At 59.4% G+C, this 12,662-nt stretch overlaps 1 protein-coding gene across 1 annotated transcript in view; it reads left to right on the forward strand.

Annotated features, from left to right (window-relative positions):
* Positions 1–1,240, forward strand: part of TAFA5 (TAFA chemokine like family member 5) — a 192,618-nt gene extending 191,378 nt beyond the window's left edge. Inside the window, exon 4 of the mRNA XM_012536625.3 lies at positions 352–1,240. Within this exon, the coding sequence (XP_012392079.1) occupies positions 352–360 (9 nt within the window). The 3' untranslated portion in view covers positions 361–1,240. The remainder of the gene's footprint in view (positions 1–351) is intronic.
* The last annotated feature ends 11,422 nt before the right edge of the window (positions 1,241–12,662 follow it).

Below are 12,662 nucleotides of genomic sequence, written 5' to 3' on the forward strand. Positions count from 1 at the left end.
ACAGTTGGATGCAACTCAGACCCGAGGCCCTGGCCAGCACGGGGCGGAGGACACGCAGCTCACACTGGCCGCTGACGGAGCTCCAGTGCCCCCATCATGGCCAAGGGCGGGGTCCCACCCAGAGCCCAGAGGAAGCGGGTGCTCCCGGGCTGCCCTCTGTGACAGGCGTAGGGTTCTTCTCCAGCACTGGGGCCCGAGATCTAGTTTTTGTCCTCGAGGAAGTCTGCTGGCATCTTTGAAGTGTGCTGTCCGGGTGAGGCCAGCCTCGCGGACGATCTCTGGGTTCCCGCCATGCCCGACGGGAACCCTTGGTGTCTGCGGAGGCTGACGGCTCTCTTCTCTGCCCCTCAGGTCTCCTGACAAACGCAGCCCCACAGGGGCCCCAGGAGTGACCTTGGCTCCCTGGAGAGGCCACAATCCTCGGTCGGTCGTGGATGCCACCCACCCTCTGCCACCCGCCCGCCCTCCGCTTCTCTAGCCTGTCAAGGACAGCCTGCTTCCTCGGCCGCCTGAGCAGAGTCTGTCCGGCCTCCCCGAGGAGTCAGTCCTGGGACATACAGCAGGGCTGCGCCACCGGGCGTCCCTGGAACCTGGCCTGGCCACCCTCCCGGCCGCAGACAAGGAGGCGGAGGCAGCTGCAGCCCAGCCAGCCCGAGAGAGGAGGACAGCGCCGGGCCGGGGAGGACTGAGTCTCGGGCGCAGAAGTGGCCTCTCCTTGTGCCCCAGACTGTCCGAATCGCTTTTATTTTCTTATCCTTTCAGTATATTCAATAGACCAAAGAGCAAAATCTATTTTAACGCGGACTCGTACTTACCATCAGAGTCCCTGGGTTCGACTGGGGGGCACGGGGGCAGAGACACGCTGGAGAGGCACAGCCCACGAACGCTGCGGGGCCCCCGAGCAGCCGGAGGATGCGGCCGGAGGACACATGGCCGGCGACGTCCCCGCGTGGACCCCGCGGGTGCGCCCGGCCGGGAGCACAGCTCGCTGTGCACACCTGCTCCTCTGTACTTAGATGGACTTCCTCGTACTAAAATCCCTTTCTGTTTTAACCAGTTAAACACGCCTCTCTGCAGCTCCATTCTGATAGTGGGATAATCCAGGATTCGCCAAGAGCATGTCGGGTCTCCCATGACTGCTGTCTCATCCGATCACCATTTAGCTCCAGAAAGCAAATTAAAGAAAGCGAAAGTAACACTTGTTTGAAAGAGATCATTAAATGTATTTTGCAAAGCCGAAGTTATATATTTAACAGTTTTTATATGTTGTATATTTGTAGAAAATCCTATATAACAATTCATGTGGTAGCCCCGGCCGTCGTGAAGCGTGGGCCGGGGCTGGGGGTTCCCGAAGTCTCTGGGGTGGGCGGGGGCGACCGGCATCCCGGACGTGGGGGCGCCCAGCACCGCCGAGGGGCAGGACTCTGCGGGCAGCGAGCTGAGGACCAGGGGTGTGGCGCAGACATGCCGGCCGGTGCTAGCGGAGAGGCCCGTTGCCTTTTGCTGGGTTTGGGTTGGGTGGTCCCTGCCCCCTGGGGCTCTGTTGTGGGAGTGGCCAGTCCTTTGATCACGCTTCTTCCAACGGATTTTGTTTCCCTTTTTCTTACCCCTCTCCCTTTCTTGCAACTTGAGGGCAGTGTGCGGCCGGCCTCGTCTTCTCAAGCGGACACCCTTATCTTTCTCAGTCTTCATGTCAGAGGGTGGAGACAGCGGGGGATGGGGGAGCCCCCGTCTTCCCACTTCCCTCCTGCAAGGCGGGGTCACCAGGCCCCACGAGTAAGGGACCGGTACGGTTTACCTTCCCCTGTCCACCCTGTGCCAGGTCCCTTTATTTTCCTGAGTTTCAGCTTAAGTATGCTACCTAAGAGTCCAATTAACAGCAGTATTATGCTAGGTCTATGCTACTAAAAAAAAAAGGAAAAAAAAATAAACTATATAGAAGCTGCTCTAGCCACCCATAGACTAAAGACAGGAGAGAAAATCCATTTATTTAAGACCCATTTCAATGTCCACGAGTATATAATTTACCTTCAGTCACCACAAATTTATGGGTACGTGTATCCTGGGGTAAAAGGACTGGCCGAGGTTGGGGTTTGGCATCACAGAGGAGGCGGCCTGCGCAGCGTGCTGTCCCGAGCTGGCCAGCCCCAAGCTCCACGGCCCGGGCTCACCCCAGGGGCAGCGAGGGAGGCCCCAGGAGGGTCGCCCGGCGCAGCGCCAGCAGCCCCACCGCCACCACCCTCGCCTGCTTCTTTGGACAGTGCGTGTAGACACCTTCCGAGGGCAGAGGTTGGGAGATTTGAGATGTTACAGCATTTTTTCCCTTGTTTTACAGTATTCAGTTTTGTGTCGATTCAGCTAAATTATGAAAATAAAGAAAAACTCCTTTGATAAGCATGGCTTTTGTTCGCTGGCCGCGGTGTCCTGGGACAGGGCTGTCGCCGGCGTGGCTGGTGGAGACAGAGCCCAGGGCACAGGTGGTGACAGGGCCTCTTCCCGGGAGGCAGGCCCACCGTGATGGTGCACAGTCAGGAGCCCTCCAGGCTTTCCCGGACCCCCAAGGATACTCCCTGAAGCCCAGCCCCCGGCGCGTAGACAGCATCTGGCCCGTAACTGCTATCCCCTGGGAAGCCGTGTGCGCCTGGCCAAGCCAGTGGGAAGTTGACAGCCACGTCCATTCAGCCCTCCCCCAGGGTCCGTGAGCCAGGCCATTCCCGCACATGCCCCCAGTTCCAGGAGCAGAACCCCACTCAAGGGCTCCAGAAGGAGACCCTCGTCTGAAGGACCTCTTTCCCCGGGAAATCCGCTCAGACCTCCAGAGAGCACTGTTGGGCGTGTTCAGGGTCCATCACCTGCAGGCATGTGTGCATTGGGGGAGGCCTTGCCTGTCTGCTTCCAACTGCTCTTGATAAGATGTCAGCCCTGGGACCTGTGGCCTGGGGGGCGGGCCGCGGGCCTTTCGAGTTCTGTGCTTGATTTAAGGAGACCTCACTGGCCTTTGGAGCTGTTACAGGGAGTAAGGAGAGCCCCGCCCACTGGCACAGAGCCGGGCTTGTCCTGGGAGGTAGGGAAAGGGACAGAGTGCAGGCCTAGCTGCTGCCACAGGAACCCCCAGGTGGGCCCTTCCCCTCTCGAGGGGGCCTGGGTGCCCTTGCCAGAAAGGGCCTTCCCCGGGGGGGATACCTCAGGGAGCGGCTTGGGGGCTTTGCCATGGAGCCCAAACGGGGCAGGGCAGCTTGATGGGGAGAGGGGCCCACCCTCGCCTCCGCCCTCTGTCCACACGGAGAAACGAGCTGGAAGGGGCCGGGGTTCACGTGCAGGAGGTGAAGCAGCCCACCGGAGAGCCGCACGCACAGCCGCTACTCCGGAGACTTCTGGGCAAAACAGGGGGAAAAGCAAAATCATGAAGCTAGGGAAAAGAAAAGAGCTTCTGGGTCACCAGGGCTCGTAAAAGCGGACACGGGTCTCCAACCGGATCCAAGGGTGTGTACCGGTCAGGATGGGCCGGGTGGCGCTGCAGGAGCAAACAGTCCGCCTGCCCAAGCCCAACGTGCCCCTGAGCAGGGCTCTCCCCTCCTGCCCCAAGCCCGTGTGCCTGCTGGGGACGTCTCCGTGATCGGGGGACACGCAAGCGCCCAGAGCCGCCTGCAGAGGCTTCTGCGGGAAGCGGCGTCTGCCTGCACCTCCTCTGCTCCCAGCCACGCCCGACGTCCCAAGTCTGGGGAGAGTCTGGCTCTGCCACGGAAGCCGCGCGTCTGCTGTTCGCTGACCTGAGCTGCTGGCCTGTCTCCTGACCCACCGAATTTGAGAGGCGTCAGTGCTGCCCACCTCCAGGCTGGGGAAGAGACGTGAGGTCCACCTCCCCGTGTGGGGGATGGATGGTCACGCACTCCCTCCACGGCCCGTCCCAGCCCTGCTGTGACCTGAGGCTGAGACGGGTGCGGTCGCTGCCCCCAGGAAGGGGAGGATTCAGCCCGTCCTCCCCGACTGCCGCCGGCTGGCCGCTCCCGCGGCCCCTACAGGACAGCTTTGCCCAAGGGCAGCGTTCCTTCGGCACACGGCCTGGCCCTGGGGGTGGCTGCCCCGCTGTGTGATGGGAAGGGCGGGAATCTGGCATCAGTCCCGTCTGAGCTGCCAGCAAAGCTGAGATAAGCCTATTCTCTGGGCCTCAGTCTCCCCGTTGGCGGAATAGAGGGAATTGGGCCGAGTTCACCAGGTTTCCTGAAGATCAAGGGAGACCGTTCTCGTTCGGCACGAGACTCTCCTGGCGCGCGGGGCGGCGTCCTTAGAGAACGGGAGGCGTGTTTGTTTAGGGGCGGCTCTGTGATTAGTGCCACCGGTGCACTGCTCCATCTCTCAGAACCCGGTCCTGAGGCCACCTTTAACGGCTAGTCTCCATGGCCACCTGTTGGCCTGCATCCTGGCTCTGCCTCTTCGAGGGTGTTAATGTGAACCCAGGCTGCAGGCAATGGCTGTGGGGCAGGTGTAGCTCTGGGTCAGGGTCCCAGCAGGGCTTCCTCGTGGGTCCCACTGTCACCGTTGCTACAGTGACCAGGCGAAGCCTCCGTGGTCAGTTCCGGGACCGGCCAGACAGGATGTGTGTACAAGCCTGTGTAGGTAGTGTGTGCATGTGTGTGTACACGTGCCTGTTTTTTTCACGGTCACCTTCATGTTCTGGGCACTTTCGAAGTCAGGGGTCCGAGGAGGAGCCTCCAGGAGCCCCAGGTCATGCCCAGAGGCGTCGTGTCGGTCCAGAGGGCACCTGGGGTGGGTCGACCCAGTGGACGCTGCAGCCCCGATGTTGCCGAGGCGTCTCCTGCTGATGTCCCACGTGCCACAGTAACTTGTCACGTTGGCCTTTGGGAGGGGACCCCTTTGCCATCCTTGTCCTGAGCTGACCATCGCCCAGAGAGGCTGGCGCCCACAGAAAGTGTGCTTCTCTGGAAACCCCCTCGTGGAACGTGAGGACCGGAAGGTTCCCGACGATTCCCAGGGTGCTGGGCTCAGCGAGGAGCGGTGGTGGCCTCCGCCCGGCCTGCTGATCTGACTGATGGTGGGCACCGTGCCCCCAGCAGAGCCAGTGACAGTGTCCTGCGTGTGTGGAGAGGACCCACTTCAGGGCTGAGAAAGGCTCCCGGCACACTGGCCCTGCTCCCTTAGTGGTCTGGGTCAGCCCAGCCCAGGGAAAGTCCACAGTGGGGTGCAGGAGTGGCCCCTGTCTGCTTCCGCAGAGGGTGGGGCAGGTGAGCCCCGGGGGAAGGGCTACAGAAGGCAGAAGGGGAGTGGGGGAGGAAGTGGGCGTGGGGCTGGGACGGGCGTCTGGGCTGCTCAGCGCAGGCGCAGGACCTCAGGACAGCTGGGGACAGCAGCCGCCCCCGCAGACACGTGCCCGCCTGTGCCCACCCGGACCTGCTGGCCGCCCCCACACACGCTAAGGTGAAGGTTCCCCGGTGCCCACTCCCCGGGTGCTGCTCACGCCCTCCACCCTGCCCCCAGGGGCACTGCCACGTGGACACGGGGCTCAGCTGCTCCCAGACAAGGGGCGGCGCGGAGGCCTGTGCGGGGGCTGCGGTGATGGCTGTGAGTCAGCGCTGCCCCGTGCTCCCCGCTGCGCCCGGTGGGTGAGTGATCAGAGCCCCTGGTCTGTTTCCAGAGGCCTGTGTGTCTTTCTGTCTCTCAGCCGCCCCCCAGGCCTCAAAGGCAGGGCCCGATCGCCCAGCACACAAGCCGCCACCTCTCCACTCTGGCTGGGGTCCCAGCCTGGGCATCGGGTGTCCCTGCTGCACATGGGGGTGGTCTCCCCAGTCTCGTTGTCCTGAAGGACGCGTGTGCCGCCTTTCCGGCTGGCTGTCTAGTTTCCTGGTCATATATATATTTTTCCATTTAGTCGTTGGCATCTTTGGGGCCACACTGCATCTGAGATATCTTCTATTTCTTCCTTCTGTGCCCAGGGTCATGGAATTGCTTTAAAATAATATTAATTTTCCGCTTTTACAGAGGTCACCTCATTTATTCCTTCCACCAGGGCTGCAGGGATGAAATCTGTCTCTTTCCTTAGTGGGGTGGCGGGCAGGAGGCCCTTGCAGCTGGGGCAGCACCCAATGGACCTGCATGTGATGTCGCCCTTCATCCCTGGGGCAATAGGAGCCTGAAAGTCGCCCATCTCGGCCAGCTGCGCCATCCAGTCCCGTCGTGAAGGTGGGAAGTGAGCGTGGGAAGCGGCATAGGTGCCGTCCGAGGACGTGTCCCCACCGTACAGTCCACCGGCTCTGCAGAGGGTGAGTGTTAAGGAAAAGTTACTCTGACGCGTAGGAAAACGGTCAGGAAGATTTCACGGAGGACTAGGGCAACAGGGGAGGTCAGGCTCCCCTCCCAACGCAGCAGACGGCTGGGGATTTACAGCCAAGGAGCAGAGTGGACGGGAGACCAGGACCGGAGACGCCGGGGGCAGGGGTTCTTGCTGTAGGCACGTCGGCGAAGGTGGGGGTCCCTCTAGACTGACTCAGTAGGACTCTAGCTAAGATGGGGCCCATCGAGAAGGCACACGGGATCCCAAGGCCAGGTCTGGCTGAGCGCAGGACTCCGGGGGCCTGATAAAATTTGGTCAAGGGGAGCGTTTCGGTCATGCGCTGTCGCTAAGCGTAGAAATGGTGCCTTCCACACAAACCTCACAGCTCGACCCTCCCGTCTGAGCCCAGCCTCACTTCTGGGAAGACCGAGGAAGGAAAAGCTCCCGTTGCCAGGGAGACACCGAGACTCATGCTGAGCCCGTGGTCGCCGCCAGGGTTCTGACGCTCCTTGGAGAGGGGAGAGGAGAGTCATTCTCGGAGGCTCCTTTGGGAGCTTGGTCTCACGCTGCCCGGGCTTCGGCAGGGTCAGCCCTCAGTCAGAGGTTGGCCGTAAACCCTGGAACAAAGCCCTCCCCTCCCTGTCCGGGGAGTGCAGCTGCACTGCCCTGAGTGATGGGCTGTGGCCCAGCGGACATGTCCAGGCCCAGGCCCCCGTATTCCAAGGATGGGCCCTGCTGCCTCTGCAGTTCTGGGGTCCCATTGCCGGGGCTCCCCAGGACCTTTCCCGAGGGATAAGGCCTCACCAAGCCGGGCAGACAGGCGGCCTGGACTCCCTCCCGAGAGAGTTGGACGGGCTTTCCATGTCCACGTGCAGAGTCCTGGACCCACGTGCCTGCCCAGTCTCGCCCCAGAAAAGCCACGTCAGCTAACACGCTCAGGCACATGGCCCACTGGGAGACAGTCTGACGGGGCCGAGGCGGGAGGGGCCACGTCGGGGCCGAAAGCCCAGGGCCCGGGGCTCCTGCTGACACAGACAGTGGCGGGAGCCCGTCAGCCCTTTGCAGCCTCCCTTCGGCCCCATGGCTGGAGGCAGGAGGCAGAGCAGCCTCAGGGCTTAGGAGTCGGGAGCGTGAACGCGGGACACAAGTCCCCAGAATCCACATGGTCCGGGAGTAGCTTCCATACGCGGTACGCGTTGGGAGGATGCTGGTGTCCCTACCGGGAAAGTCCCCTGATGCTCAGGGGGCCCGCGACTCACCCTCCCTGAGCAGGTGCCCTGGGTCCTCCAGATGCCTCCAGGGTCTCTGGGCCCCTGCACGCAGGAGGACGAGAGCAACCCCAGGGGACCCAGGGCCAGAGGACGGACGCCGCCCGCGGGGAGAGCTGGTCCCGGCGGCAGGACCGTTAACGTGCGTGGCTGCCAGCTCGATGGGCTCTCCCCCGCCCAGTTTCTCAAGGGCTGTTGTCAGTTCCCGGTGCCGAGCTCCCGTCATGAACTGCGACGATGACAGATCCATTAAGGAGATCGATTCGGTCACGTTATCACTTTAATGCCTGAATCGGAGCCGATCTCACCCCCGAGGCTGGAGGCCGACTGTCGTGAGTCGCCCAGAGAGAATGAGCTTCTGACTTTCGAATAATTAAACAGGTTTCTGCTTGGGGTTCATAAAATTCCCCTTAATAATGACTGTGAGAGCCCCTCAGTCATCGGGGGGGTGAGTTGAGGCCAGAGGCGGCCCATCCCTTTGGGGAAGTAGCCTGTGTAATGGGTGTGGGAGGGTTCATGGGGGGGCAGGGGGGTGTCAGCCAGGCTCAGATGCCCTGAGGCTCCACCACGTGGGGATGGTGTGAGGTCCTGAGCAAGCTTCCAGAGCCCAGCAGTAGGGCCTCTCCTCCCTTTGCTGGTCAGTGCTGTTCTCCAGGCCCTTCCAGTGAGGCTCCAGGGAAATACCTGCTGGGGAAGCAATACAAATGCAAATGTGCCGGAGCAGTGGGTGAAAACTGTGTTCAGACACTAAATTGGGGTGTATGTTAGCAGGGTCCTACTCTGTCAGATTGTCAGGGAAATTTTTGTTTTCAAAATTAGCTTTCCAGTGGTTGTTTGATCCTCGGAGGTGTCTGCGTGTGTCTGTGCGTGTGTGAACGTCTGTGTGTGTGTGTGTGTCTGTGGCAGTGTCCATGATGTGTGTCATTATCCTGGTGTCTGTGTCAGGCCCCATCTGTTGTCCACAGGAGGAGGGGTCCTGGGCCCAGACCCTGAACTTGGCCTGTCTTCGGGGAGGAGGGGTTCCCTGGGGGCTCAGTGACATAATTGTTCTCCTGGCCTGGCACGGTGGGTGGCAGAGACAAGCCCAGCGTCCCTCTGCAGGGACACACCTTCCACTCGGCCACTCAGGGCCCTCCTGAGATGTGTCCCCCAAACATGAGTCCCATGGACCAGAGGCAAAGAGAGGGGCACGCAGGAGCCCGGACCCCAGAAACGTCTGGCAACGGAATCAGCCCCAGAGCACGGACGGCAGCGTCTGACGTGGGCTTCCAGAGAAACTGCGGTTTTTCAAAAAAGGAAAAGAAAATGTGAGAAGGGGGAAAGATGCTGTAGGGAACAGGCACAGGGGAACCAAACGCAGTGGCCATCGCTCCCCAAGGGGCCATCCCTGCTCCCAGACGCTCCCCTGGGTGCCGACTCTGGTGGGCCTGCCCCTTCTCACCAGCATCGCCCGCACTCCCCTCCCCACGACAGGAATCCCTCACTCACCGCTCACCTGCGCTTTCATGGCAGCCCACCCGGCGTGGCTGAGCCCTGGCGCTGGGGGACAGCGGGGAACAGAGAAGAAGAAATGTCGGTCCTGCTGGGTCCAGACTCTGCTGCAGGGTAGGGGGAGGCCCGGGGAAGGCAGCCCCCCACCAAGCAGATGGGTAAATGTCTCCATCAGGGTCAGCGCGGGGAGGGGAGGGGGGCCTGCTGCTCGATGAGGGGGTCAGGGCCCATCACGACGTAAGTTGTCCTCATCTGATTGAGACAAAGCTTGAACCCAGAGTAACCTTCTTTTAGGATTGGTTGAAATTTGAAGTTTGGGTCTCTGCTTTGCTTTCCTTTCCACTCAGGCTTTTTGAGAAGCTGGTCTAGACCTGCACTCTGCTTCTCTGAGGCTCACGGCACGGCCTCCAGACCGGGCCCTGAGTGCTGCCCTATCCGACGGTGACGTGCCAGGCGGCACTGGATGTGACTTCTTTGGGGCACGGACCCTGGTCGCTTCCCCACCCCCGCAGAGCACAGGCAGGACACGTGGCGGACCTTCCATGGCCATACCCCCAGGATCACCACCACGCCCTGTGCTGTACACACCCAGCACGATCTGCCAGAAACAAGATGCGCATTCAAAGCACCGTCTCCTGGGCTCTGTTCAACCCTTTCCTTCTTAATGAAGTGAATGGCAACCTGCCTGCACGAGGAATTCTAAGAGAAGACCATCCTCCCAGCCACCAAGAGACGGGCCCAAGCAGGTCACCAGCTGGGTGGTGGGCCTGTGAGCATCAGGGCGGCCACAGACCCCCCGAGCACCCAGGGCCGAGGACCCACTCCCTGGTGCAGGCATGCAGAGCACAGAGACTAGGTGGGTCAACCTGCATCCTGTGGGTTCAAAGCCACCCGGAGCATCTGGAGAAGAAGCAGGAGAGGCGTGGAGACAGCATCAAGGCCAGGACACGGCCGCAGCCGAGCCTCAGGACACGGAGCCCCCGTGAAGGGGAGCTGCCTACAGCCCCACACGTGTCAGCTTCCGTCCCGCTTCCCCTCACGTGTCTCAGACTGACGCCCGCTTTAAACTCTGCCTTTGCTCTCCTGGTCAGATTCCATTTTTGGCTTTTCAGGGAATAAGATTCTTCCCATCTTGAAACATGGACTCCCCAAGGGTCCTCCTCCCCCGCCCTCTGCCCAGCCCAAGGGTCACGTGCGTCTCCCCAGTGTCCTGGACATAAAGACCCCCGGGAAGGGGCTGCATCTTTTCTTGCATCTCCAGAGCCTGGTGACCGTCAACTCTCACCACACCTGTTAAGTGAATGTTCAAATGTTGGTGGAATAAACTGAGTGTCTGCATACAGGGCCTTGGGGGCTCTCAGTGTGAATGTGAGGGTGGCCTGCTGGGATGCTTCCGAAGGTCCTATTTGAAAGGGGAGGGGACAGTCAGCTGAGGCTCCAAGGGAGGGTACAGCAGTCCCTGGCCAGGCCCTGGGTGAAGGAGAGGTAGCCCTGTGAGCAACGTGGATTGACTCCTCTGTACTTCAGTTTCCCAGCCAGCTTGTGTGTTCTGGAAGGTTCCATGGCACACACATCACAGCCGTTAGCATCAAGAGTGGAGCCGTACGGCAAGCCCTGCCCTGGACACATGCAGATGAACAATCAACCGGGCACACTAGGGGACAGAGAGTGACCCCGGACCATGAGCTGAGCCCTAAAGGAAGGAGACTTTGGGGATGGGACTCATGGGGCCACCATGGTGGATTGTTGCCGTGACAGCCACCGTGGCTCACACCCCCATGTCCCCACACTGATGCTGAGCTTGGTCATGTGACACCTTTCGGCCAATCAAACAACAGCAAATGTGATGCAGGCAAACGTTTAAAAGGCACTGGCTTCTTAGAATTTCCCCACTCTTAATGCTGTCACATCCTATTACCATGTGACCCAGTCTAGGTGATGCCACAGGAGGACGAAATAACACGTGAGGCCAGCCAAGCCCAGCTGACAACCATTGTGAGCCCAGCCGAGATCAGCAGAGGAAACACCCGACAGACCATGTGCTGGACACACGAGGGCCATGGATAAACAAGACTGTGTAAACCAGACAGCAGTGGGTTACTTGGGAAGTTCTGGGGGAGAAAAGTCAACCATTCCGACTTAAAATTCTATGTCTAGCAGAGGTACGCTTTGAAAACGATGGCAAAATAAAGATACTTGAAGAAAAATTAAAACTGAGAGAATGCACTGCTAAAAGACTCTTACTCCAGGAAATACTAAGGGATGAGACAGGAAAGAAAGTACCCCAGGTGGAAGCTTGGAGGTTCAGGAAGGAGCAAGGACTGCGGGAGGTGGGATGCTGGTAATGGTAGGATGGCGAGGTTCAGCAACTCTTCCCAAGAAAACAACCACACAGCCCGAATTCAGTTCCCCAGCACAGCCCTTTGAAAGCACTGAATAAAGGCAGGACGAAATGACGAAGAATTTACTTTTGAAAGAACGCTGCTGATCAGGTAAGAGCTGCATTTTTGTGGCTTTCTTCCTGGGGCTGCTCCCAAAACCCCAGGTTTGGTGATAGAAAACACAGCTTTGGCGCGTGAGGCAGCAGGTGACATAGCTCGGGGCAGCAGGGCAGCAGGGAATGTAAGGAGGACCTTTGTGAGCAAAGGGCACCAATGGGTCCAGATCCAAAGCTGAGCGTCAGGTTTGCCCGAGCCCCTGGCTGACCTGACTAAGCAGCACAGGACCGTGGGGCAGAAACTGGAGACATTATTCGTGATGATGTGTTTAGGAAGGCCGTGACTTTGACCGAGGACATTCCCCAACCTGCACGGTCCAGGCCACCGAGAAAGGAGCGTCTCCGGCTTGAGGTGTCAGAAGAAAGAACACGGGGTGGTCGAGGAAGACAGACACCAGAGACCCAGAAAGTGGGCTAGCCCCCAAACCTGAGAATGAACTCTGCCCAAATCCTCAGGTGAGCACTAGACCACATAGGTGTAGGATGCACACATGGAGTCAGGAGAAAATAAGCACAGCTGGAAACCAGAACAACACAAAACAAAGCCCTGAGCTGAAACCTCAGCTGCTCCACACTTCGGGGAAGACAGGTTTCTCAGTTTCTGAGGGCAGGCAAAGTAATTGCCAACTGTAACAAGAACCGACAACCCTCAGAAAAACAGCAGACATTTCAGAGTGCCCACAACATACTACTTACAACGAGCTTTCCACCAAGATTTATCAGGCATGCAAAGGAGCAGGAATGCGTGGTGTGTACTCAGGAAAGAATTCAGACGTAGAAACCAGTCGGAGCCAGCCCTGCCGTTGGATTTAGCAAGACTTCCAAGTAGCTCTTATAAAGATGTCCAAATAGTTAAAAGACAATGTGGTATTCAGGAGTAAATAGATAGAGAATTTCAGCAAGAAATTAAGACAACAGAAGAGCAGTTCTACAGGAGGAAAGTACAATATCAGGAAATAAATTGAAAAATTGAGCAGATGGGCTCAACAGAAGACTGCAGCCAGCAGAAGAGAAAGCTGGTGAGTCTGAAGAGAGACCAGTAAAAGGACTCAACCTGAAAAACGGACAGGGGCTTCCCTGGTGGCGCAGTGGTTGAGAGTCCGCCTGCCGATGCAGG

The sequence above is a fragment of the Orcinus orca genome, chromosome 11 (assembly GCF_937001465.1).
Source record: "Orcinus orca chromosome 11, mOrcOrc1.1, whole genome shotgun sequence".
NCBI classification, from domain to species: Eukaryota; Metazoa; Chordata; class Mammalia; order Artiodactyla; family Delphinidae; genus Orcinus; species Orcinus orca.